The sequence below is a fragment of the Bombus vosnesenskii genome, unplaced genomic scaffold (genome assembly GCF_011952255.1).
Source record: "Bombus vosnesenskii isolate JDL3184/JDL3185 unplaced genomic scaffold, Bvos_JDL3184-5_v1.1 scf7180000013265, whole genome shotgun sequence".
Taxonomy (NCBI): Eukaryota; Metazoa; Arthropoda; class Insecta; order Hymenoptera; family Apidae; genus Bombus; species Bombus vosnesenskii.
In genome coordinates, this window is record NW_022882925.1 from 289,562 (window position 1) to 315,257 (window position 25,696).

At 28.4% G+C, this 25,696-nt stretch overlaps 4 protein-coding genes and 4 long non-coding RNA genes across 8 annotated transcripts; 6 read left to right on the plus strand and 2 right to left on the minus strand.

Annotated features, from left to right (window-relative positions):
• On the plus strand, nt 1-639 carry LOC117243162. Its single transcript, XR_004495405.1, has 3 exons — nt 1-71; nt 282-430; nt 553-639. It is a non-coding gene; the product is annotated as an uncharacterized LOC117243162 (long non-coding RNA).
• Nucleotides 640-1,144, plus strand: LOC117243164. Its single transcript, XR_004495407.1, has 2 exons — nt 640-716; nt 829-1,144. It is a non-coding gene; the product is annotated as an uncharacterized LOC117243164 (long non-coding RNA).
• A 1,341-nt stretch (nt 1,145-2,485) lies between these two features.
• On the plus strand, nt 2,486-3,609 carry LOC117243163. Its single transcript, XR_004495406.1, has 2 exons — nt 2,486-3,369; nt 3,462-3,609. It is a non-coding gene; the product is annotated as an uncharacterized LOC117243163 (long non-coding RNA).
• Nucleotides 3,610-7,774: 4,165 nt separating this feature from the next.
• LOC117242967 (eEF1A lysine and N-terminal methyltransferase homolog) lies at nt 7,775-11,090 on the minus strand. Its single transcript, XM_033510041.1, is given in 10 exon segments — nt 7,775-7,872; nt 7,875-8,310; nt 8,397-8,578; nt 8,659-9,023; nt 9,107-9,366; nt 9,524-9,742; nt 9,874-10,090; nt 10,246-10,368; nt 10,457-10,654; nt 11,001-11,090. Coding segments are annotated over 9 exon segments (1,950 nt in total). The 5' UTR covers nt 10,549-10,654; nt 11,001-11,090; the 3' UTR covers nt 7,775-7,816.
• LOC117242969 lies at nt 11,001-11,852 on the plus strand. The gene is made up of 2 exons (XR_004495370.1): nt 11,001-11,042; nt 11,351-11,852. It is a non-coding gene; the product is annotated as an uncharacterized LOC117242969 (long non-coding RNA).
• Nucleotides 11,853-13,335: 1,483 nt separating this feature from the next.
• On the minus strand, nt 13,336-16,544 carry LOC117242968 (N-alpha-acetyltransferase 60). Its single transcript, XM_033510042.1, has 2 exons — nt 15,944-16,544; nt 13,336-14,313 (listed from the first exon to the last, which is right to left on the minus strand). The coding sequence occupies exons 1-2, from the start codon at nt 16,188-16,190 to the stop codon at nt 13,736-13,738; spliced, it is 825 nt and encodes a 274-aa protein (XP_033365933.1). The 5' UTR covers nt 16,191-16,544; the 3' UTR covers nt 13,336-13,735.
• Nucleotides 16,545-17,997: 1,453 nt separating this feature from the next.
• Nucleotides 17,998-22,024, plus strand: LOC117242980 (xylosyltransferase oxt). The gene is made up of 7 exons (XM_033510062.1): nt 17,998-18,720; nt 18,824-19,293; nt 19,402-19,544; nt 19,641-19,807; nt 19,967-20,348; nt 20,424-21,373; nt 21,449-22,024. The coding sequence occupies exons 1-7, from the start codon at nt 18,550-18,552 to the stop codon at nt 21,896-21,898; spliced, it is 2,733 nt and encodes a 910-aa protein (XP_033365953.1). The 5' UTR covers nt 17,998-18,549; the 3' UTR covers nt 21,899-22,024.
• Nucleotides 22,025-23,386: 1,362 nt separating this feature from the next.
• LOC117242981 (LETM1 domain-containing protein 1) lies at nt 23,387-25,633 on the plus strand. Its single transcript, XM_033510063.1, has 3 exons — nt 23,387-24,903; nt 25,051-25,200; nt 25,316-25,633. Exons 1-3 carry the CDS (start codon nt 24,181-24,183, stop codon nt 25,493-25,495), a joined length of 1,053 nt encoding a protein of 350 aa, XP_033365954.1. The 5' UTR covers nt 23,387-24,180; the 3' UTR covers nt 25,496-25,633.
• Nucleotides 25,634-25,696: the final 63 nt, after the last annotated feature.

A 25,696-nucleotide genomic window follows, 5' to 3' on the forward strand; every position in this document is an offset into this window, starting at 1 on the left:
ACCTTTTTGCAGCTACGTGGCGATAGTGTTTCGAGATCTATAAATCGATCAAATTTTTATTTCGAAAAAGGGTAATTAATAGAATTAATTTGTGGATTTGTGTACTGCGCATCCCTCTAATTGGGGTCTCAACTTTCTTCTTAATGTAAGAAAAGGGCCCAATATTGTATGAAAAGGACAAATACGACTCTCGTTTCATAGAATGTATAGATAGGTATAGCTTACGATTAGTTTACTATTATTTCATGCGTTTGAATAACATTCATGTGTTTTCAGTACAGATCGACGAAAATAACCTAATATTTATGAATGAAAGTGTACATATCACAACCAGGTTATGTAGAGAAATATGTTTAAGCGATCGATACCTGTATCATTTAATGACAATTAATTAATCGATTCAGATAATCTTCATTAAGATATCGATAAGGTATGGAAATATCTCTCTGGATGTTCTTGTAAAAAGAAATAGCTAATCGATCCATGTAGAATAATATTCTCATTTGATTTATGTTTACATTATTTAATAACACCTAATTTTAATTGATTTAGATAAGCTTTGGTAAGATTTCGATAAGCTATGTCTTTCTCTGGACTTTGTTGTGAGAAGAAATATTTAATTGACTCGTATAAAGGAATTAAGATAATTTAAATATACTTTGTGTCATAACAATTAATTAATTAATCGATATAAGCTCTATTAAGTCTTCAATAAGGTATGGTGATATTCCAATCGATTTAAATCTATTTTATTCAGTATTACACTTGACTAATCGATTTAAAGAAGCTTCATTGATACTTCAATAAGGCATGGAACTATTTCTTCAGATGTTCTCGTGAAAAGAAATACTTAATCACGCCATGTAAAGGCATAAGACCCATAGAAGCATAAAGGCACGATGAACCGAGAGCGTGGAGTAGAAGTCGGAGATTAACGACGCGAAGGAAAAGCCGTGTTTCCAAATGACTGCGTTGCAACGGGGATTTACTACATTTGCTGCATCTATAATTATAGGTAATAAAGTCAGAGACGTGGAAACCAGAGCAGCATCGGACTGTTGCACGAAAATGTTCGTTATCGAGGCGGCTGCAAAAATTGCTTCCAGAAACTCGTGGCTGCGCCTCTTTCCGAGTATAAACCTACCGATTTCTCGCACCATTTTAATACCAACGCTTCCTAATAGGAGAGCTCGCGTTATTATCGAAAGTCAAACTTTCTCGAGCGTCTTTACTTGTTTCGTTGAATAGAAACTACATAACAGGGAATTCTTAATTGAATTAAAAATTAAAATTTCCCGCGTCATCAATTAGCGTAAGATGAAAGTCTGTGGCTCTTCCATCTGATCCTGATTATTGCTTCTTCTTATCTTTGCTAAATATAGTTTATGCTCGTGCAAACTAATGCAATTAGCTTCACTCTTTGAATGACTCGCTTCTTGAGGATGACATATAAATAATAACAACTTCTAGGGTGAATTGAAGAAATGGTGTTCGTGAAAAATCAGAATTTAATTGTATTGTTTATAAAATTCTTCTGACAATACGGAATATATGGATTATTTATAAGCCACAGTTTCGAACGAGATAACAATCAAAAGATAATAATCTATTGGTTATAACCACTATTAGTATAGCCATTGTTAGACATAAATATCTAACGATCTGCTTTCCAAATTTATCTCGCTGTCACAAAGATCTCAACGGAGGAATAAAAATTATTGTAAAATACGAAAAGAGAGGAGAATTCAAAACATCAAAATTTCCGATTATATCCATTCATTGGTCTCCAATGGCATAGCTCATGATTATTCGAGCGGTGCTAGAAAATGTCACGAACATATGGGGAACGATTATTTAGAAGGAACGACACGATGAAAGAAGTCAGCTTATTTTTTATTCACCATCCCCACAGGGACAATTCTCCGTCGATATTTATCGAGCATGTTTCTTACGACGTAGAAAAAGTCACGATTAAAATTATTGTTCTTAGAAAAGGAATTCCCTGACGGGGAAGCAGATAAATGTTTTTGCAAGGGTCTCCACGGGAACCCGCGCGACCGTGTAAAATTTTTATTTTAATCGTTTGTTTGTAGATAATTCCAACATCGAAGAACACCGTCATCGCGTGGCTTTTATTTATTAATTATTTATTAATAATTCCACCGGGAGCATCTTGTCTAATTGACACGATAATTATTCATACCGGTTGAATTGTGTGAAATTATGAAATTATGCGAAACATGATCATTTTTACGCAATTATTAAGAACTTTTTATTCGTAATAGTTTGACAAAGTACGATGTATATACGATGATTTGTTAAACGTTTTGAACTCTAGTACACATGATCTTTGTTTTTCTTTCTTTTAAACGGTTTCCCAATTTTGAGACGAATCTTCATTTAATATATAGTTAATTACAGCTTTTTCATATTATTTTTTTCGCAGGTAGAAAATTTCTTAACAAAAAAATTGAGTAGAACTAAAGATGAACCAAGATTTCGTATTATTATTTAATTTAAAAATATCTAAGAGCAAAAAATATAGAAAGGTAATATATTATATTCAATATTAATCTCATGTCATCTTTTTCTTTTATCATAATTGTTTCCTCTGAGGTCAATCCATCCGCAAGGGTTTGTGATGAAAGCGTGTCGCGCTCGTGCAAACGATTAATTCTATTCCCAGTGGTATGAAACTTGCGGTGAGCTCCATTATTACAGCAAACATAGTATTTTCCACGGTGGAAAATCCCTTAGGAGGTATTTTTCACGGAACTATGTAGGTACCAGAAACATTAATAATTCAGAGAAAGCCATCGTCGACTGCAACATTTTTAACTAGGCTTTTAAAACACTACTTGTATCTCAATATTTTTCACGTTCATATTTTTCTATAAAAATTTGATAAAATTTGTCTCAGAAATTATATTATTCTATCCTTACAGATAATTCAATAAATTCAATAATTAGATCTATTTAAATTGCATCGAGACTGCGAATAGAAATCTTGTATGCAAATTACTATGAGTAGGTGGTCTTCTCATTTCGTATTCGATAATTCGAAGAATGACAAACAAATCATTAGTGAAATATTCGATATCGTCAGCCTAGCGATGTTTCAGTGAATCGACCAAATTTCACTTTTCAGAGAGCCTTAATTTCCATAAAAGGAAATTCTGAAGCTTGACATCGATTTCAAGGTGCATTTCTCAAAGATGGGGCTTCGGAAACCCTTGAATATACCTGTCTAATGAAATGTAACAGAAATCTACACAATATTAGGGTGAAAATCATGAGGTTAACGTGGTTGTTTTGTTATGCTAATATAACGTGGCTTGACATCGTGTTTCAATTGATTTTTCTTCGCGGGTAACGTACAATAGTATAAATAGTCTCTCCAATGTGGAATTATCTTCTATTTCCTTGAATTTCGAATAAGGAGATTTATGAAATTTACTCAGGTCTTTAAGATGCTGAAGTTACTTGAAGGAATTCGTTGCGATACCGTAATGGAGATAATTATTAAAACAGAATTGTAATGGACACAAAGCATGGGTGTAAAAATTAAAGAGACGTGAAAAACAATTCTCTAAAATGTTTTGAAAAGAGCACGCAGAGTATTTTTTTATCCTCGTTTAATTTACAATCTATTAAAAAATAAAAATAAACAATGTCAAACAGTATTGGTACACTTACAGCAAACGAACGAAATGTACAGAGATAAAATGAAATGACTCCATTCGACGCTGCAGACATTCGACAAAAATTCACTGGCATCGTTTGGATAATTAAATATCTTAAATATTTTTTTCTTTGTCTAAGCACATAAGGTGAAGTTCGAGCACCAATGAGAGGAACATTTTTTCCATTTCTCGTAAGTATCATGCAGAGATCTTTTATCCTCTCTTTCATTCCCATCAGATATCATGCTGACATTTAATGAAATACAGCATTTTTATGTAACTTTTACAATTTTCTTGAAATAGGCGTGGTCAGAAATCTTCAACCAAGTCGTGATTATGAGTGGATTTCACTAAAGAAATAAAAAATACTCGGTATAACAGTTTGCAATAGAAGAAAAATTATATAGCAATGTAATATAATACTTCCTTGACACAGAACAATCAAAATTATAGGGTGGTTCGAATCGTTTGTTTGATTACTCTTTACAGAAAGAAAGAATGTTTTAATTGGAAATTAAAATTATACGTATCTTTACTCAAATTCTCCTTATTTAAAATGTAACAAACACTATTTAACCAAAATTAACAAACAAGAATAATGAAAGAGTGAGCTAATTATCAAGCGATTATATTTTGATGTACAAACCATTTTTAGTAATTCTCTATCGATATTTTGGGAAACCATTGTTTACATTTATATTAATTACTTACAGACTGAGGATATTATCGAATAATAAGATCAATATCAGGCAATGATTATTTCGATTTGTATCCACTGCATGCCATTCTGTGCAACGTAGCAAATTGGAAAAGCACTTTACTAGAAAATTCGTGGAAAGCATCGAGCTAGGATTGAAAATCAATGCGCTGGTTTATTGCTCACTCCAATTTCGGTGCGTCTTCTTCGAGGAATCCAATGATCTTTGTAATAACCACGGAGTCTGTTCTCGCGAAATTCGTGGTTTTCCCTGTCATGACCATACTAGGACTATGCTCGAACTTATCTTGGTACCATAACCGAGGTTTATGCGCCTCCGTTACCTCGCCAGCTCCCGCATTCGTGATACTTGCTCGCTGAATGCGCTTCATAACAGAGACGATCCGTTTTACTATTATTGGTTCTATTTTTTGCTTTTCCTCTCTTCTTTTTTAAACTATCCAGTTCCAAGAACAACTAAAAAATAGTCTCGTTATCGTTAACATATCAGTATTCGTTACAGCAATACTTATGTACAATTTGATCTCGATGTAATCTGTATGTGGATATTTTTTGGAAATTTAGACAGTTTTTAAAATCGTTGGAACCATATATAGAGTAGATAGAGAAAGATGAGAAAATGAATACAGCGTTTTTCAACTTTTACCTAAAATATTGAAATATGTAAGCGTATCTTTGTATTCTTTCCTTGTATTCTATCTTTGCAATCACAGTCAAAACTCTATGTATGTATATGTATATCGATTTAGAAGAGTTACAAATAATATTAGTTCCTCTAGGATCCGAATAACAAATTTATTTACAAGCTATCAAACTGCTTGAAGCAATCTCTGATGACTGTGATTCAGTTAACACAAAGTAAATAAATAAATTAAAATACGCTTTAAAAATGGAAATAATATTTGCTGCTTTGTTGAATATGTTCTCAATAAAACGAACAAATGAGATTCGTCGTTCACTAAACAAAAAAGTGTAGTCTTACATTATATGTTTCTCACGAAGGAATTTCTCAGCAGTGTATCAATAGCTATCCCATAGACACGTTAATGCGAGAAACACTTAAATCGAATGCTCTACCGAGAAGCTGATTACTTTACGAGGAACTTTTCATGGAATACGCACGCATTTACAATTTCCTTATAGCTAAAACGGCTAACTAGTTGATATTTCTTTTTACCAATAATCGAATATTCATCTCGGGGAAAGCGAATACGAAATCTTAATTATAAGTAATCATTCCAAGATGGATGTCCAATTGCGACGGTGACATTTTACATTCGTTAAGTTACATTTTAACCACAGGAGTGCCATTTGTTGTATTAACGTCTCATTAACCGGTGAAAGTTCGCCGCTACACATTTTTTTCGTCTTTCCGAAAGCGATGCCACCTGCTGTGTCGTCCCTAGGACCAGTGACTTCATTATTCTAAGCTTTCTTTTTCTTATAAAATCATTTCCCTTTCCCGACTTTTCATTGTAGATCGTTTCATACGCCTTAAGAATCACAAAGCGATATTTAGTAATATTTTAGTTGGTAATTAACTTAGTGATACTATAGTAAACAGTATACAAAATTTCTTTTCACTATTTTGTGTTTTGAAAAAACCTTCCAAAACTAAAGTATTCAATAATACAAACGTTTACTTTAATTTTTCTTTTCAATGATATTAAACGAGTACCACGTGTCAATTATTTATAATTCTTTAAGAGAAATAATTGTAATTAACCTAAATAGATGAAATTTTTTAATCTCCATAAAAAAGTTAACATTATATACATATAGCATATGTCTCAAATCGATAAAATTTCTAATCTCATTTTATATGCATTCTTTTTATTTTGTAAATATAGATCATCTTATATATTCCCAACATATTGAAGCTATTACAGTTTTCGATTTTCAGTCGCTCGAATTTCTTTCAAAATTCTTGTAGACCCTTTTCAGGGATACGAGAAAGATTGTTTTGTGTCTGGCGGAGGGTTCACTTTCACGGCTATTCAACGCATAACGTCCGTTTTAGTTCGTCGAAAATTCTTAAATGCGCATAAATTGCCAGAACATAGAAGCACAATGGTATCATTAGGGTATCGTTGACTTTTATTCCGTTAATTTATTCTGACAAGCGTGAACGTTCCATGTGGCTGCTGTTTAGAGTTTAGATCCTGAATAGTCTCGTTTACGTTAAGTTATACCTCCTAGAACCATACAACATTTGATTATTGTTTACCACGTGATAAATCACCGTATATTACGAGTATTTTGTATTGTCATATGTTCTAGAGATTTTGAGGTAGATCCTTTGGTTTAATTTACTTTGTATTTTCTTATACGTATGCCTTTTAAATTTTCCTTTCTTTACTCGTTAATAAAATACAATCGAAGTATTAAGATAAGAGAATTATTTAACATAGACTACAAAGTTCCTTGATCCTTATAAAAAAAATTTCTGAAATGTTACTAGGATCTAATAACAAATTATTAAATTATGATGATTACATACTGTGTGATAAATTAACTATAGATCCTAATAAAAAAAATGTCTAAAATGTTACTAGGCTCTAATAACAAATTATTAAATTATGATGATTACATACTGTGTGATTGATTAACTGTAAATAGGTATAAAATCTTTGTTTCTGAAACCGCTTCGAAGTAAAATGATTATAATATATGTACGTTAAATATTAATTTCATAGTTTTTAATTATTATGTGTTACTGACTAAATATACCTATATATAAATACATATTATGCTAGGTATAAAACACTAAGTATGAAATCTGTATCGGAAGCAATGTTCGTGTTCATCGCGATTTGCGTTAGCCTAATAGCACGCAATCATTATAGAACAGAGGTATCGTGAACTAAATTCGCGTTTCCTCGTATCTTTTTGATTTTTAATCAAATGTATCATAACATCAAGAGCCGCACCGTTATTTACCCTGCCTAGTACACTATTTTTGCGTGATGCTTTCTGGTACCAAACCAAACAAATGAGAATTTACGCCAAGTAAAAAGGTTTCGAAATCAGAGTGTTCATATGTAAAATTAATAGTAAGAAAAATATTTTACCTATCCTTAATCAATCTTCATTTTTCCAATATTATGGAAGTCAGTCAAACTTCGCTGTTGTTTCAATTCTTGTATGATGTGCAACTTTATGATAACAGCAAGATGAGGAAGGAGAAAAATATTTTTAAATTGAAAAAACACACCATTGTACAAAAATATATTTCAATTTTGTTATTTTAATATTTACAGAAGTTCAAATGAATATTGTACACGAAATTAACTATATATATATATATAGTTGGTTGGTTTTATATATATATATATGTATATATATATATATACTTTTTACTTAAAACTCTATACTCAGATTTCCCATTAAAGACGATAAATCATACATATTTGTGTCACTTAGTAACTTCCGCATAGATATCTGTTCGTTTAAAGTTGTTACAGAATTTTTAAATATATGTTTCCATTCAATATCGTCAATTTCATTTAAAGAACATATTACAACTTCATTTACTTCATCTTGTACAGAATAGCATGCCATAGACTGAAAAACAGATTTTAGGTCGCTCTTCACTTTCTGTTTGATATTTCCATCTCGACTAACTAAATTTAAGATAAAAAATCCATCATTCATTAAACATTCTGCAACTGATTTTATAATAGGCATCTCTAGAAACTGCCTAGGTGGACAACTCATTCCAACTGTATTATCTTTACTGTCTACATCAAAAAGTATAGCTTTGTATCTTTTGCCATTCGATGTACTATCTTTGATAATTTGAATACCATCCGCAATTTCAACCTTCATTCTATTGTCAAGAATGAGACCAAAATAGTCAGTGGCGACTTTTAACATCTTCTCATCGATTTCAACTGCTGTAATTCGTAACTGCAGAATTACAAATATATATATTATTAAATATTTGTAACATGTGATTAAAAAAAATTAAATTCAAACATGTAGTATACATATACCTTAGGAAAACAATTATATAAAAATGTGCACAATCCACCTCCACCTAAACCTATGATCATTATCTCGTCACATTCTTTAGAATTTATTGCAGCACTAACACCAATGCTCATATATACATGATGATCACACGCTAAAAATCCTGAATCAACAACTTTTTTCATTTTACCTCGTCTAGATTTAGCTAAAAAGAATTATTTATAAATTAAAAACATTGTGTGGTAAGATGATTCTGATGAAACAATAAGAAGTAAAATTGTATACCTTGTTTAAGACGAGCTTCACTCTGAACAACATATGGATTATTTAGAAAAATTAATCTCCTAAATTCACTACCATCTCTTTCAATCTCTTCAACAACGAAAGGACCACTCAAATTGCTCTTTCCTTCAAAACATATTGTTCTGACCCCAACATCTGAACCCAGTGATAAAAATGGAATATCATTTTTTCCAGACAAGCCTTCTGGTGCTAGATTCAAAATACAATCTTCGATTTCACTTTTTACAGCTTCCCAATTTTCAAATTTGTGCTCCCTGCATAGTGTGACAATAGCAAGTCTATCACGCTGGGAGCTCTTAAGAACCTGTTGTCTACCTTCTTTTGTACTAAATAGCCAATCGGTTTCCCTAACAGAACAAAAAATTTAAGCTTTGTCTCAATTTCATCTTTGGAATCATTAAATATGTACTTATACTAGACATAAACTCACTTTCCTTGTGGTACTATAAAAGCTGCATAACTTTTTGTACCATGTACCTTGGGCTGATCTAAAACGTAAATTGTATAACGTGGATGTTTGTTATCAGGAGAATGTAAATTTAGTGAGATTTCTCCAATATCAGCCACACTACGCTTTTGAAGACTATTAAATATAAATGCAGATTGTTGTGCTGAAAGTATAGCTGATATCATTTCATCCACTGATGATAATCGTCTTGGTGCACCATCAACTAGTACTACTTCTAGAACCTATTGTAATTATACAACATTTATTTTAGAAAGAAATTGTTAAAATGGGCATCAGTGAAATATTGTCAATTACATTATAAGAATCTGATAATTTAAATATAAATTTAATATTATTAAAAATAGGCAACTTACTTTTTAATAATAACATAAAACTTACAGTCTGTGACAAATTTGTAATCTTTGTTGCAATTACTGCAAAAACTGGGATTGAACTTCCATCTTCAAGGCGTGTTTTTTCTTCTGCTTCATGACAACGTACTATACGAAACATGAACCCAACATTTGGAAAATAAGATAAAAGTTGCCTTAAAATATATTCCTGTAATAATGAGATGCATATGTATCTGCCGCCATTGCGTAGAATTCTTGTAATTTCCTAAAAATTATTATATAGTAAGATATATTATTACTTTACTAAGACATATTAAAAAGTATAGTGCATATATACACTGTAAATAAAACATGGTGTAAACGTGATTTACTCATTACTTAATATATATGGTGTACCTTAAAATATTTGTTAACATTAGATACTGTCCCTTCTTTAGTATCTGGCATAAGAGCATCTAAAGTACCTTTATCCAAAACAACGCTAAATGTATTATCAGCATATGCCATTTGTGTAGCATCCATATGTTCATAAACTAATTGTGGTCTCATAGTTGCATTAATATCACGCATTTGTTTGATAACAATATGTGATATATCAATATTAGTAATATTTCTGCAATTAAGAATAAAATTAAAAATAATATTACTAAAGATTAACCGACATTACCTTTTATAAAAAAAGCAGTTGTACAAAAAATGACAATCTTAAACAAAATGACTTTGCTTTAAATTTATAATATAAGGTCAACATGATTAAAGATCTCATACCTGTACCCAGCATCATACAAACACATGCTAACAGTAGAATTGCCGCAACCGACAATTAAAATATTGTCTTTCACCTTGATGTACTTTAAAAATATACCACATAATTCTGGATATTCTCCATACCTAAATAAAAAGGAAGAATCATATATATGTAAAGCAAATGTGTGTTTAATACTAAATTGTGAACATGCCATTAATAAGTAAGACATACCATTCAAAGTTTCTTTTACCACGTTTCTTGAAAAACGTGTTCCAATATTCAACTTGGCTAAATTCTTCGTGCGTTTTTGGTAATATATTCATATTTTCTATGTTTTAATTAAATTTACAAATTGGACAACATACAAACAAAATACAGTTAAGTACCCTTTTAAATTAATCCGAGAACAACAATCGTCAACCACAAATCCTAGAAAATATTACATAGTAAAGGTTGTTAAATCATAAATGTATTACATTTAATATATTTCGTTTCGTATCATGTTTTCAATTACAAATTATGTTTATATTTACATTAAATAATGTTATCGTTTCATATCATTGTAATGATATAATTATTGAACATTACACACTGTATATAGGTTATTTACAGATATATACATAAATAAATGTATATTATAACGTATAATTATATATTTCTATTTTCAAAAATTAATAAAATATTTGTAATACATTTATTTTTAAATATAAGAATTATTTCATTTAAATTATATAATGGCATTTCTATGTAAAAATGTCATTAAAGGCAGACTTACATTGAGGTTAGATTTGCGACGATTATATACGATTTACCGCAGGTACTTTCTGCTCTATTACATGTTAAAATGACATATAAGAATACATTGAATGACATATAGATATAATTAGTCTTTTATAAAAATTGAAGATGGATTTTGGATAAATGAAGAACGTTTAAACATATTATTTCATTCTCAAAACATGATAATTTATTGATAGGGATTCAAATTTGAGTAGATCCGTAAATATAAACAAAGATAAGTAGAGAGATTGTCAGAGTAAAGTCACGGACCTGGTTCTCATATATACTCCTCTGATTAATTGCATTCAGACAAATTCAAATTAAAAATTTTTTTTCAATATATAGGAATATAGGTTGGGGAAAAAGAAGGATATGGAGAAGGAAAGGCAAAAAGAAATGTCTCGTCCATCAAAGAGTGCTGGATTAGAACCAGGTTCTGTCAGAGCCAAGACCTGATAGAGGACACATCAGTAAAGCTACTTTTTTAAATACAATTGAAGTTACTATCAGCTTAATAAATGTTTATTATGAAAATTGTATTTATTTTATAATAATAATAAAAAGCGGGCAAAACTTGTAACATGTCAATTTATTACAAACAAAGTCAATACATTAGTATATACAACTACTCTGACACATTTAATATATATGTACATTATGTATAAATAATATGCACACACATTCATGACTCACATTCATATATATCATCAATACGAAAGCTCCTTCTTTTGTTTGAATATGTAAATGTAAACAATGCTCTCATTTCTAAATGATTGATAAAAATAAAATACAAAGAAAATATGTATTACATTACATTTTAATTAAAGGATACATGCACAGCCTAAAACAAGAAGCAATTCAATGTATTCTATCACCATGGAAAATATCATATTTGCTATGTAATACCTGGTAATGTCCACTGAAACTAAATCCCCTTTAGAACTTTAAGTTATAAAGCTTAATACTTTTAAATTAAAAAAACTTAATAAAGTGTAGTCAATATAATTAATACAATTTATCTGCCTCATTATCCTGATATTGAGTTACCTGTAGGAATATTTCCAGCTGTAATGATTTATGTGAATTTTTACAACAGAAAATATTAAATACTGAATTACTTCAATAAGAATAGTAATTGAATCTTATTTGAATTGATATATTTATTATGAGAACTTTTGCTTTCTTTTTCAACAAATTATTCCTTAACTGTAAAACATTAAAAACTAACCAATTCTAATATATCTGAGTAATTGATAAATAATTTCTAAAGGGGACTGAAAGTTATCCTATAATTGTAAAGAGGACTTCTTATAACTGTATGTTTATATTAAAGAATGATATCTACATGGAAAATGAATGCTTCATTAGAAGCATTGAAAATGATGGTCTTTTTTCATATATAATAAAAAATGTGAGTAAGCATGACATGCTCAGCAGTCACTCCCAACACTATCAACTATCATAATAATCAGTATTGCACTTAGTTAGAATTAGTGATAATGAGTTTGAGAAGCTTGAGAAATAGTCCTCCTGTGGTGCTTAAACTGGTGACGGGCGACATGGCCCCAGAAGTCTGTACTTCTTATTTAATTAAGAAAAGCTATTTTTTAGTAATACAGAAGAAGTAAACAAGACATATAAAAGATAAGAAACAAAGAATAACTTAGTAGTAGAAAATTTTGATGAATGATAAATAAAAAGAATTTGAATTTAACAACAAAAAGAATCATAATCATAAATAAAATCAAAAGAATCATAAATAAAATAGATATTTAGAAAAAACCTTAAACAAATGATATAATAAATGAAGAATGATAAAAAAATGATTTATTTGTCAATGTCATCAAAATGAATAAATAAAAAACAAATCTCTCATTTTTAACAAAATTAAGAATAAGTATTTGAGATGAAATAAAATATTTGGAAGTATTCCAAAAGAAAATGACTAGTATGCTGGAAAGAACTGTTCAAAAACCTAGTTAAGATTAAATTTAGAATTAAAATTTGAATACTTGAAGATTTGTGAAATAACTGATAATAAAATTATTTGTAAAGTTGGGAATAGCAAATTACATATCAATCAACAACATAATAACGCATATGAAAATATTGAGTCAATTATAACAAAATATAGGAAAAAGCTAAAATAGTCATAAATGTTTCCAAAATTTCTCAGTTTTATCCCGTCACCAATGCTTTATTTTACTCTGCAACGAGTTCTATTTTTCAATGTTTTATGAATGTTATATTCAACAAAATACAAATCTCTTTAACATGCAAATATTGTATTCAAAAAGATGTTTGAATATAAATATTTTGAACCGATCAAATGCTCTGGCAGTTAAACGCTTTATTCGACACTTTATATGACATAATATTTATGTCATTTATCTTAAACCTTAAATTATCAAATCATTTAATAATATAATCCATGATGAAAGAATTATAAAATTTGATAACTTCTGTTAGAGTAAATATAATAAAATTCTTTGAATATTCTCTTGACTAAATAAAAATTGATATTTGTTAAGTTAAGTATTGTCATTTTAGCAATAAATTATTTCTCATAATAATTTTACTCCTAAAGTTGTGAAAACAATTATAAATCTAATAATTTCATTGCTTAAGTAGGCATAACATCCAAATTAGCAGACTCTGTGCTATATGCATTTTTTTAAACAAGAGAAACACAAGAGTATTTGGTTTAACATTGGTATTTGTCAAAAAGTATCATCTATGATATGAAAGAATAGTTGTAACCCAAAGAAGTCGTTGCCAAATCCAACGTGGTATTCTGCAAGGTCCAAGACTAGCCATTGCACTCGCTATATGACGTAGCCAGTCACGAATACCCCGTGGTGCATGGCCCCCATTGACATAGAGGACATACGTAAAACCATCTTTACATTTGCCATGAATTACATAATAATATGGTAAAAAACTATGTAATCGAAAGTGACATCTTTGATAAAACAATATAGCTGGTGCATTGCTGGATAATACATGCAGGAAGACTGCTTTTACGGAAGAGCGTTCTGGAGCAGTGACATGTGCTAATAATTGTTCCAATAATAATGATGCAATCCCATTTCTTCTATATGCACGACGGACACCTAAGCTAAGAATGTAACCCACTAAGCAATCATTTCCTAAGCTTGAACACAAAATACCACGATCTTCTGTGTTCAACTTAGCATAAGGTTTTATTTCTGCAACAATGAGTCCAATTATTACTCCACCATATACAGCTGCAAGTGCATAAAACCGTGAGGAACTTGTTATATCTTCATACCACGAATAAGGATAATCTATGACAAAATAAATTAATGCTTTAATATAAGTGACTTTTGATATTTTCTTTAATACAAGATGAATAATTTATAAAATTAACATATAATAACATGCATAGTTATATTAAATTTTTGATAATTTTTTGTTATTTCATAAAATAATTTATAACATATTTATTAATTAATCCTTTATGGCCTTATTCTAGTTCAAAGATATATGTGTATGTATAATATAACTTTTAACATTTTTAATTCATTTATAAATTATTATCATGCTTTAAAATACATATGTACTTCTTCTCTTTGACAAGTATATTGTTTTGTATTTTATTAAAAAGTGAATAAAATATGATAAAACATAATAAGGTATTAAATTAATAAGGTATTATGTTCTAAAATGATAAAAAATATACATTATGAATAGATGTAATAAGTTCTATTATTATTGTTCTATATTTACTTTTTAATTAATGTTAGCTGCTAATTATTATCATACTTGTATAGAAATAAAACTAATAAGGCTTGTTACTAAATAAAAATTGAACTAAAAGCAAATAGTTGCTTATCAAATTGATAAGTACTGATAAGATACAGTGGTAAAAGATAATAAAGATAAATGTTATTAATTATATAAACTATTACTATTATATATAAGTTTTATATCCAGTTCCATATGAGTTTATGAATAAATAACATAAAATATGCAAACAGACTCATATCTTATAATTCAAATAAAAGAAACTGTTTGAAAAATTGTTTGATGTCATCATTATACATATAATAGTAATAATAGAATATGATATTATATATGTTACAAATACTTGCCAAAATCGTATATGGTAAAACAAATTAAACAAAAGCAAATTAAGCAAATAATTTCAGAATAAATTTGTTTAGAAGCAAAATATAACAAAAAGAGTATGTTTCTATAAATCCAAATTTATAAACAAAAGACTAGATAAAGCACCATTTAAAATTTCTTTTATTTAATATTTATAATGTCTAATAAATTTATAACACTAATAAACTACAATTGCATTAAAAATAAATATTTTTAACCACATTAGATACATATATTATAAGGTAAAAAATAATATACTTTATTTAAAATAAACTTCCTTATTTAAAATAATTTGACGTGATACTTATACTATAGTAATTTAATAGATTTAATGAATAAACTAAAAATATAATGCAAAGCATTAAATCAAACACTTTATGCCAAAAGACTTATTCAACTAACATACAAAAGCCAAATAATGAATGATTAAGGCCTTATTATTCTAAATACGAACCTCACTTACATCTGAACATAAAGATTATTATTTTTGAAAAAATAGATAATTAAGAAAACTATGAAATTCTCCTTTCTTAATGCCAGAATTAATGCCAAATCAATCTCTTTTTAAAGAGTAATCCTTGAAACATTTACATATTTGGTATAATACTTTGTTGGAACTGGAATGTTATGACAATTGAGTCAGCAGCCATGGATCAAAAATAATACAAAAATATTGTATTAACTAAGTTCGAAGAAACTAAACATAAAACCAGAAAGGATTAATTACATGTGAGAAACAAGTGTAAATTACTCTTTATATGAGGTGTTTATATGATTTAATTTCAAAACTGATGGGAAACTTCGTACCAATGGGGAACCAATCTTGACAAAGTGCCCGTACTTCCTCCAAATCATCTGGACACAGGAAACGTAACTGGACATCACCCAGAACACACAAAGGTACAGTTGCCGGTATTACGGAAGTCTTTTGCTCATTAGATAAATTTCTTGTGGTACTTTCATCCGTGTATTTATGCTTGTTTTCTTGAGATATTTTGAAGTCACTTTTCTCGATTTCCGGTAAAATGAGATATCGATTAAAAGATACGGCCATCACGCCACAACTTTTCTACCATTTCATTAGTCATTTCTTGTACAATGTCAAGCATGTCACGTTGGATGTAATCGTTTGCTAGTAAACATATTGAAATCTGCCGACATTTTGTTTCCCTCTCTATAGCTCCCTATTGTCATCTCTTTCCTGCTCACTCGTTTACCTCTTTCTTTTCTCTCGAACCATCTGTCTTTTTCACCTTTGATTTCTAAGATTTGAACACAATCACAATCTGATTCTTTAAATCTTTTGTGAAAGGAAATTTTGTCTTATAAAAAGATAACTTTTTGTTACAACAATAACTCTTCTAAATATCAATTTAACGAATAATTTTATCATCGTTTGAAACTTCAAGAAAAATGATTATTGTAATGTATACGTATAGATATGTATGCGTATAAAAATCCTTTAGAAAATTCAAATTTTGTATCTTTATTAATTCATATTCAAAAACAAAAGTAACGTTGTTTATCAGATTTAAATGATCCTTTTGTAATCATTTAATAATACTTGATACGAATATAATTATTAATTAAACAAATTTTATAATAATATATATATATAATGATGTGTATTACAGTATCAGTTTTTATTATAATTTTCACTCTTTTAAATTAATATAATACAAATTTTATAAAATACTCCTGGTATTTCTTATACTAATTTAATCATAGAAGGGTGCAAAATATTCAGAAGGGAGAGGTTCGTGGATCAGGATTCGAATTTGTAAGTATGTAGCGCTATTGACTATCTCCCGCCTTTTTTAAGAAGAGTTTTTTATGAGAAGAGTTGTTTTAGCTTTATCAGTCATGCAACAGTATAAAATTATTGTAAAATTACATAATTACACAAATTACTATATAGAAAATTACGAACTCATAGTAAAATTGTACAGTTATTACAAATGTACAAATTGAATTGAATAAAACAATATCATTTTGCATATGAACCCTCAAATCTTTTCCAATTCTCATTAGTTTAAGAAATAAGTTGTAAAAAGTGACGAAAAAGTTCGAGAAAATTGATAAATATTGGTAAGTATTAAGAGAATAAGGTAGCATTTCAAAACCTTCCGAAATTTTTAGAAATGATTTCCTGAAAATCATTTTCCGGGAAAATTCAAGAGCAACAAATTTTCGAACACGCCAACTTAGCAATCTTTTATCAGGAGAACACATAATACAAGAGGTAGCACTTTTTTGGAAATTTTTGGAAATGACACCATATTTCAATTGAAATTCTCGAGTTCTTGAAGAAAATTTTTATTAGAATCTCAATTTTGTAACGGGAGAACAGGATAGCCTAGGAGGTGACACAAGAAATTTACGGGACCTATTTCAGAATTTTGAATCGATTTTGCGATTTTGTATCGGGAAAACAGAGAGGTGGCAGCATTTCAATAATTCTTGGAATTTAGCATCACTTCTCGAAACTTTTCCACTTCATTTTTTAATTTTTTTGAATTTCTGTGGGATTAGATAGGGGAAAGGATAAATAACAAGATTGTAAAACTCATTCAAAATACATTTTGTATAATCATCTTACAATAAATAATCTTATTTCTTATTGTACTATATAATCATTTCCAAGAAGATTTTGTCGCTGGTTACTCTTGGTTGCTACTGATGCTAACTGCTTGTGGTATCCTGATTGTTGTTTCTGCCCCAAAATGATTTTTCTGTAATCAATACAAATACATAAATGTATACTGAAATACTTAGATGTATACTTTTGGAGCTATGTCAATGATTCTCTGAGGAGATTATAAATATATCTAAATTAAATTAGTTATTTCAACTAGATAATCTTTTGCAGGAAATAGAATATTTATTAACTATGGTGGCAATACTGGCAATACTGTGATACTGATAACTAAATGTAGATTATCATGAAGTTACCTTTATAATACAGTATAGATTTTTATGTATATATATTTGTTAATTTATAGCAATAAATATAACTTGAAAGAACGTTACCTCGCATAATTTCTTTTTGAAACTTTTATGCTTACATTTCCTCACTTAATTAAGAATTTAGAGTGGAATGAAGTTGAACGTGTGTTAACAATGTAAACGAATATTTATATTGAAGTACTATATTGAACATACATTTTACACTTTGTTATTGTCTTTTTGGTAATTTATGACTGCCTAAATTATCTGTATACATTTGTATATTACATATAAGTATAGATATAAAAGATATAATGCAGTGGATGTAATATTATATATAATATCGAACGTATGAGTGAAACATGTTCCTCGTGTCTTATGAAAATTACCCATTAAATTGGGTTATGAAAGTTATAAAACTCAACAAAATTCAAAGGATTCAGTTGACATAAATTAAAATAAGAAAGATGGTTATACCAAAAAATCATTCAATAAGTCGGTCCTCTAGTTGTTTACGAAAATATCGAATACTGTTTGTATTTGGTATTACTGTACTATGTGTACAAATTTATTTAGCTCATATATTCTTCGGTTTGGAAATCCGAAATCGAAAATTTAGTCGGTTGTCTTCAGGGGAAGTAAGTTTTAATATGATTTTTACTATATATAATATAAATATTATTTTTTGGTCGCATTATTAATATTATAATACCAATTATATATATATTTCTTTGCATATAGGACTCATCTCAACCTACAGAAGATGAAGGTTTACCAAAAGGTTTACGTCAATTGAAACTTCCACCTGACAAAATTAGTAATTCAAATAAAATTTTACAATTTCAACGAAACCGTACTACTAGAGTAAAGCTAGATCGTAAATCATTAAATTTTACGCCACCTTGTGAATTTACTGGCAGAGAAGCAGTGAGTGCTGTAACACGTGCACAAAGTCAAGTATGCAAACAACGCATTGTCAATGTGACGTGCCTTAACCAACAAGGATTATTATACCCAGAAAGAATACAGTCTCTGTGCCCTCATTCTCCAGGATTTATAGATAAACCAGTCAGTTTAGGATGTTTTAAAGATGATAAAACATTAAGAATACTTTCTGGTTATTACCATGTTTTTAAAGGGAACAATTCTCCAGAACGCTGTGCTTTTCTGTGTCTTCAGTCAGGATATTTGTATGCTGGTACTGAATATTCGTAAGTTTTTCAAATATTTAAGAAATTAAATGAAAAATTATATCAAGTATCAGTTACTATTCTGAATTGACTACATCAAGATTTAAAATGTATGGTATCTAATTTTAGTGTTGAATGCTTTTGTGGAATGGAAAATCCATCTCAACTAAAACGATTACCAGATTCTAGTTGTAATATGAAATGTTCTGGTAATCCAAAATATTCTTGTGGTGGATATCTAACAATTAATGTATTTTGGACTGGAATTCAGAGTAAGGAAGTAAAGAATTGATATATTTATAGCATATATATTCATTATTGCTTGTAACAATGTAGATTTTTAATAAATCTCATCTTTTGTTTAATAGAATTTAAAGCACAAGAAGCTCGAAATACAAGTATAGATGGCGAAAATGAAAAGCCAGTTCAAATAGCATATTTATTAACAGTAAATGGCAGAGCCAGTCGACAAGTAAAACGACTTATCAATATTCTTTATCATCCTTCCCATTTATTTTATATTCATGTCGATGCGGTAATTATATAAGTTTTTTGGTTTTAAGATATTCGAGACAACATTATCAACCGGTAATGCACTATACACGCATGCGTGCACCATTGGTGGATCATGTTGTTGTGAACATGTTAATATGATAGAAGAACATGTTGTAATCCGTGTACTTCCTATTTTCAGCGACAAGATTATCTTTATCGAGAAATGTTAGAAGTGGAAAAATCTTGCAAAATTAATAATATTAAGGTGGCAAGAGGAGAAAATTTAAGACATGCAAGCATTTGGGGAGGTGCAAGTCTTTTAACGACTCTTTTAAAATCTGCACAACAGATGCTTGCACATCATCACCATTGGGATTTTCTTGTAAATCTGTCAGAATCTGATTTTCCTATAAAAAGCAATACGCAATTAACTCAATTTCTTAGCTTGAATAAAGGTATGAATTTTGTAAAATCTCATGGAAGGGAAGTCCAACGATTTATCACCAAACAAGGTTTGGATAAGACTTTTGTAGAATGTGAAACTCGTATGTGGAGAATAGGCGATCGCAAATTACCAGATGGTAAATATTCTTTCTTTCGTTATATTTGATAATATTTGTAATATTCTCAACTTATTACAAAAAATGTTTTTATAGGTATTCAAATAGATGGTGGTAGTGACTGGGTAGCCTTAAGCAGAGAATTTGTAGAGTATGTTGCTAATCCAAATCCGGATAAATTAGTGACTGATCTCTTAAAAGTATTTAAATATACTTTATTACCCGCTGAATCCTTTTTTCATACAGTTCTACGTAATTCAAAATTTTGCAATACTTACATTGATAATAATTTACATGTTACTAATTGGAAAAGAAAGTTAGGCTGTAAATGTCAGTATAAAGCTGTGGTGGATTGGTGTGGTTGTAGTCCAAATGATTTCAAACTTGAAGACTTTAGCAGAATTCGCAATACAATAGATCGCAATTTGTTTTTCGCACGAAAGTTTGAATCTATTATTGACCAAAGAATCATAGACAGGGTAGAAGAATGGTTATACCCTGAGAATTTAAATAAATCTGTGAATGCGAAAGGTTACGACGCGTACTGGCAAAGTTTATACCATGCAGCAGATTTGAGTCCTTTGAGTGATGATGCACAATTGACTGTTTCAAATTCCTTAGCAAGATTAATTTTTCGTAAACTGAATATAGATTACAAACATATCCGTCTTTTGGAAACAACTGCCTATTTTAAACAAAATCAGTTTGTTGGAATATTAATTCGTGCTGAAGCTACATTACAACAACAAACTGTTCAACAAGAATATTTGGAACAAATAGAAGCTTTGATCTACCTAAGACAGAATTTTTCTACTAGTAGAGAATGGTTGGGAAAGATACAAAGTTTATCTGTTAATACTGATTATGATCAAAAAGAAAAGACATTTAGAAATTTGATGGGAAGTATAGGACCATATTCATATCCAGTTTTATCATACGAATTTGATACTACACTGACCATACCACAAAATCTGTCAATACTATGGGTGGATCCTTATGGTCGATTAGCAGAAGTTAATTATATACAGCTTGAAGAAACGACATTAGTAAATATAAGAAATTTTTAGTTATTGTTTTATATTTAATATCCTATAGATAACTAACGGTTTGGTTATTTTCAGACAGGGTATGTTAAACCACAATTCAATGAACATCTAGTTGTGGGTACTTGGCATCTATTCTTAGTTACTGATTCCTTATTAGTGACAAAAATGAATTTTTTGGTGACTCCTTTAGGATATTGGAAAAATAAAAAGATTGATGCAGAGAGAGCTAAGGAAATAAATAATGCATCTGCCAACAGTTATCATATTACCGAAGAAATGAATAAAAAGTGGTCACATTTATTAAATTCCGTAAATTTTTATGAACGAACTACACATACGATAGATAATGAAATTAAAATTAATTCTAACTTGGATCAATGGATAGACAAGCTAGTACAGGAACATTATGAAATTGATAAAATCTGTAATGCTAATAATGCTAAATTAAAGTTACAAAAGTGTATTAATACTTACTGGAGCTCATTGAGTCCAGATTCAAAGGCTGATATCAATAACCTATGTTAAAACTATCAATTAGTTTACTAAATATGTGCCATTCTCAATATTTTTAAAGTTTAACTTATTAAATACGTGTAAAGGTTAATAATCTTTTTAGATATTTTTATATCAAATACATGCTATACATATTCATATGGTCTATTTTAAAAGTATTTTACATCCTGAAATTAAAAAAATGTTAAGCTAATATAAGAAAATTTTTGCCATTCTTTGGATATCCAAAGTTCAATAATCTGATTATTTCACTATAGCAAAATGCCTCTTTTCCTATTATATATTTCTATAAAGTTTTGTTAATTTATATTCACATAATAATGTATATACATATTGTGTATAGATTTTCCTTAATTCTTATTTCTGGTAAATTTATATGAAATACAGAAAATTCAAGTTTGTTTTCACACAGAGATATAGAATATTTAGAATTTTTGTTGAAAAAGTAATTAATCTTTATTTGCCATATGATTTTCATTTTACAAATTAATGAATTATGTTTTATATGCTGTAAGTAGAAATTATAATTTCTCAATATACATATTTATACCAAATTTGAATTACATTCCTACAAAATATTGCTACATGTGCCTTCAATTTTGTTAATTCATAGAAGCTTGAAATTTCAATAATAATTGTGCTTGTATATTGCGAAGTGATTTATATTACGATTTTAAAGGATGCCCCCTGTTTTTAAACAAAAAATAAGCTAAAAACATTAGTTTAATTATTGTTGTGTACTCTTCTCTAAAAAGATCAATTTATGAGTATGTTTTATTTTACATGATATTATTACATGTGTATTATGCAATTTATCTGTGCATACGTATGTTCACCATTGATCTGTTAATCTTTGTAAAATGTATAAATGATGGTTAACTAAACAAAAATATTTATGCCACTATCATTTATAAATGTAAATATTTATAAAAATCAAAAAGACGAACTGATTTAAGAATTGTCTTATCACTTAAATTAGTGCAAAATCAAAATATTACAATGTCCTACAGTTAATTATATGATATGACATGACGAGAATTGCACTAATGTATTAAATAATGGTTAATTAGCTAAAATTGGCTACAAAAGATACTTTATTTCCAAACGGAAGTTTTTAAATTGAATAAAATTAGTAAACTTTTCTTCTTAAATATTTCTAAACATCCTGACACCCAATAATTTTATAATAATACTTAATCAATCTTTTATTGCTTCATTATGTTAATGTTTATTTATAAAAATACTTTATTTATAAATAAATAATTTTATATATAATATTATTTACGTTAAGTAAGACTAATAATAGAAAAAGTTATTTAAAATTACATTATTGCTTTTCCTATTAATACATTTACGTATGTCCAGAATTATATTTATATTAAATTTTGTAAACATAAAATAAAGTTATATAGCTTACAATGTATGCATATGTTAGCAGATAATACTTTTTGTATTTATCCACTTAGTAAAAACTCATTAAAAGATATACAAATATCAATTTTAAATTTACCGCTAAAGGAACGTTCGAGCCATCGATTATTGTGAATCTATACATTGTGCATGTGCTCTCTACGATGTGTAAAGTAAATGTGTATACGGTATCAGATGATATTATGTTTAATACAGTATAATTAGAACCATATTGGAATATTACATCTAAGATGTGACCAGTCGATATAATACAAAAATTATAAGTCTTATAAAAATAACTGGCATTAAAATATTTTATATACAATAATACATTGATACCGTAGCAAGCAAAAATAAATAATTAAGAATTGAAAATTCAAAAAATTCATCAACTCTTAAAAATTATTATAAATTCAATCTCCTCGTATTTTGTATTTGTGGGTTTTATATGCTTAGTTGTTTTTAATAAATTATGAATTCAGATATGATATAACATACCGAATAAGACTAATAAACTGAATACAAAGAAGTTAGTTTCTGTGACTGCAGTGTTTAATATTCATAACATAATGTATTAACAATTGTTTAAATAACAAAAGGGTGCCTTATTTGAAATTAGAAAATTTTATAAATACTATGTCATACAAGTATAATATCTCTTTAATACTTCTACATGAAAAGAAAATAGTATAAATATTAATGGGATTAAGAAGCATTATATGCCAAATGATAATTATAAATAGTATTACTAAATAGTATAATTACCTTTTTGTACAGAATATTTATTAAATATATTTAATTTGACATAATAGCATTGTCAATTCGAAATAGAACTAAATAACAAGATTTAACATAACCACAAGTAATGTTATATAAATAGAACCATGAAAATGTATAGACTAATGCATCATCAAAGATATGTTTTTCAAAATCAAAAACTTTTACCTCTCACATATACTTGTATGCGATTTCAAATACAAGAAGGGAAAAAGATAGAAAAACATAGAATATCTAACATCAAAAATTATTGGTTTGATAAATATATAAATTATATTAAGAATTATGAACAAGTACTGGAAAAGAATTTTCCAAAGACAATGCATGTATATCGTATATTTAGTATTGGTACCAAAGATTTTATTCAAGATGTAAAAAAATTTCTTCTGGTAATGAAAAAGCAAAATATTGATGGAGATAGTAATTTAATTGCAGATGAACTAAGGTTGAACTATACAATGCGTAAAGATTTAATAAAGATATTTCCTGTTTTATTAATATCTGCCATTCCTTTTACAAATTACATCATCTTTCCATTAGCATATTATTTTCCAAGATATCTTTTAACTTCTCATTATTGGACGTTACAACAAAAACTGGATTTTATGCTACTGGATCATAAGAAAAGATTAAAACACAACAGACCATTGTTTAGATGCATGCAAGCAGAGCTTAACAATATTAAAAATGAAACACTGAAATTAAAATGGAGTGGTATTATTGCATGTCTTGGTAGTGGTACACATCCTAATGTGAAAGATATTATTGCCTGTTCTGAATTATTTGCGGGTCCACCATATTCATTAAATAGTCTTAACAGAAAACATACAGTATGTTAAATTTAATATTTAATTTAAATTAATATTGTTTTTATATATTATTCAATTATATTTTAGTAAATTAATTTCACATCTATAACAATTTTTTGAGAGTAAAATCTTTTATAAATATTAATATAATCCTGAATTACATTTTAGAAAGAATTACTTGGTATATATAATATATCTACTTGGACGCTTTTTAAAAGAAAAAAATTAACAGAACGGGCTATGTTAATAAAACGAATGGATCAAGCAATACAAAAAGAAGGTGGACCTACTACAATGTCGAATGATGCAATACGTTGGGTGTGCATAAAATAATATTCCAATATCTTTGATATATTTTATACTATTTATTCAATGATTTCTTTACATATTATACTATATTTATTACATATATTCAAATTATAAAATATTTTAGGCACTTTCATTTAGGGGTGTAAGTCCTGCAACTATGTCCTTAGAAAGTATGAGAAATTGGCTAGAACAATGGTTCATAATATCAAATACAGTCGATGAAAACACAGTTTCATTGTTGTTACATAGCCCAATACTGCTGGCATACAATCATCCTACTAACTGGATCCTTTTGTACACTTAAAACAACATTATCAAATATTTGTTCTTTTTATTGTAAAAAAATGTATAAGAATTGTAACAATACAAAGTTTAAATATTTGTGTTTGGATTGTTTGTATAGCATATATGTAAATAAATAAATTGTACATTATGCGCTGTACAAATATATCTATGTCAGAAGAATACAAAAATGTACATTTTCTATAGTATTATATAAATATTT

Coding starts and splice junctions, on each gene's coding strand:
- LOC117242968 (XM_033510042.1), bottom strand. CDS start 16,190: ATGGCCGTATCTTTTAATCGATATCTCATTTTACCGGAAATCGAGAAA. Junction 14,314..15,943: donor TCAAGATTGGTTCCCCATTG/GTACGAAGTTTC, acceptor ATTTTGTCATAG/ATTATCCTTATTCGTGGTAT.
- LOC117242980 (XM_033510062.1), top strand. CDS start 18,550: ATGGTTATACCAAAAAATCATTCAATAAGTCGGTCCTCTAGTTGTTTA. Junction 19,808..19,966: donor TTTATATTCATGTCGATGCG/GTAATTATATAA, acceptor TCCTATTTTCAG/CGACAAGATTATCTTTATCG. Junction 21,374..21,448: donor AGCTTGAAGAAACGACATTA/GTAAATATAAGA, acceptor GGTTATTTTCAG/ACAGGGTATGTTAAACCACA.
- LOC117242981 (XM_033510063.1), top strand. CDS start 24,181: ATGAAAATGTATAGACTAATGCATCATCAAAGATATGTTTTTCAAAAT. Junction 24,904..25,050: donor GTCTTAACAGAAAACATACA/GTATGTTAAATT, acceptor ATTACATTTTAG/AAAGAATTACTTGGTATATA. Junction 25,201..25,315: donor CGAATGATGCAATACGTTGG/GTGTGCATAAAA, acceptor AAAATATTTTAG/GCACTTTCATTTAGGGGTGT.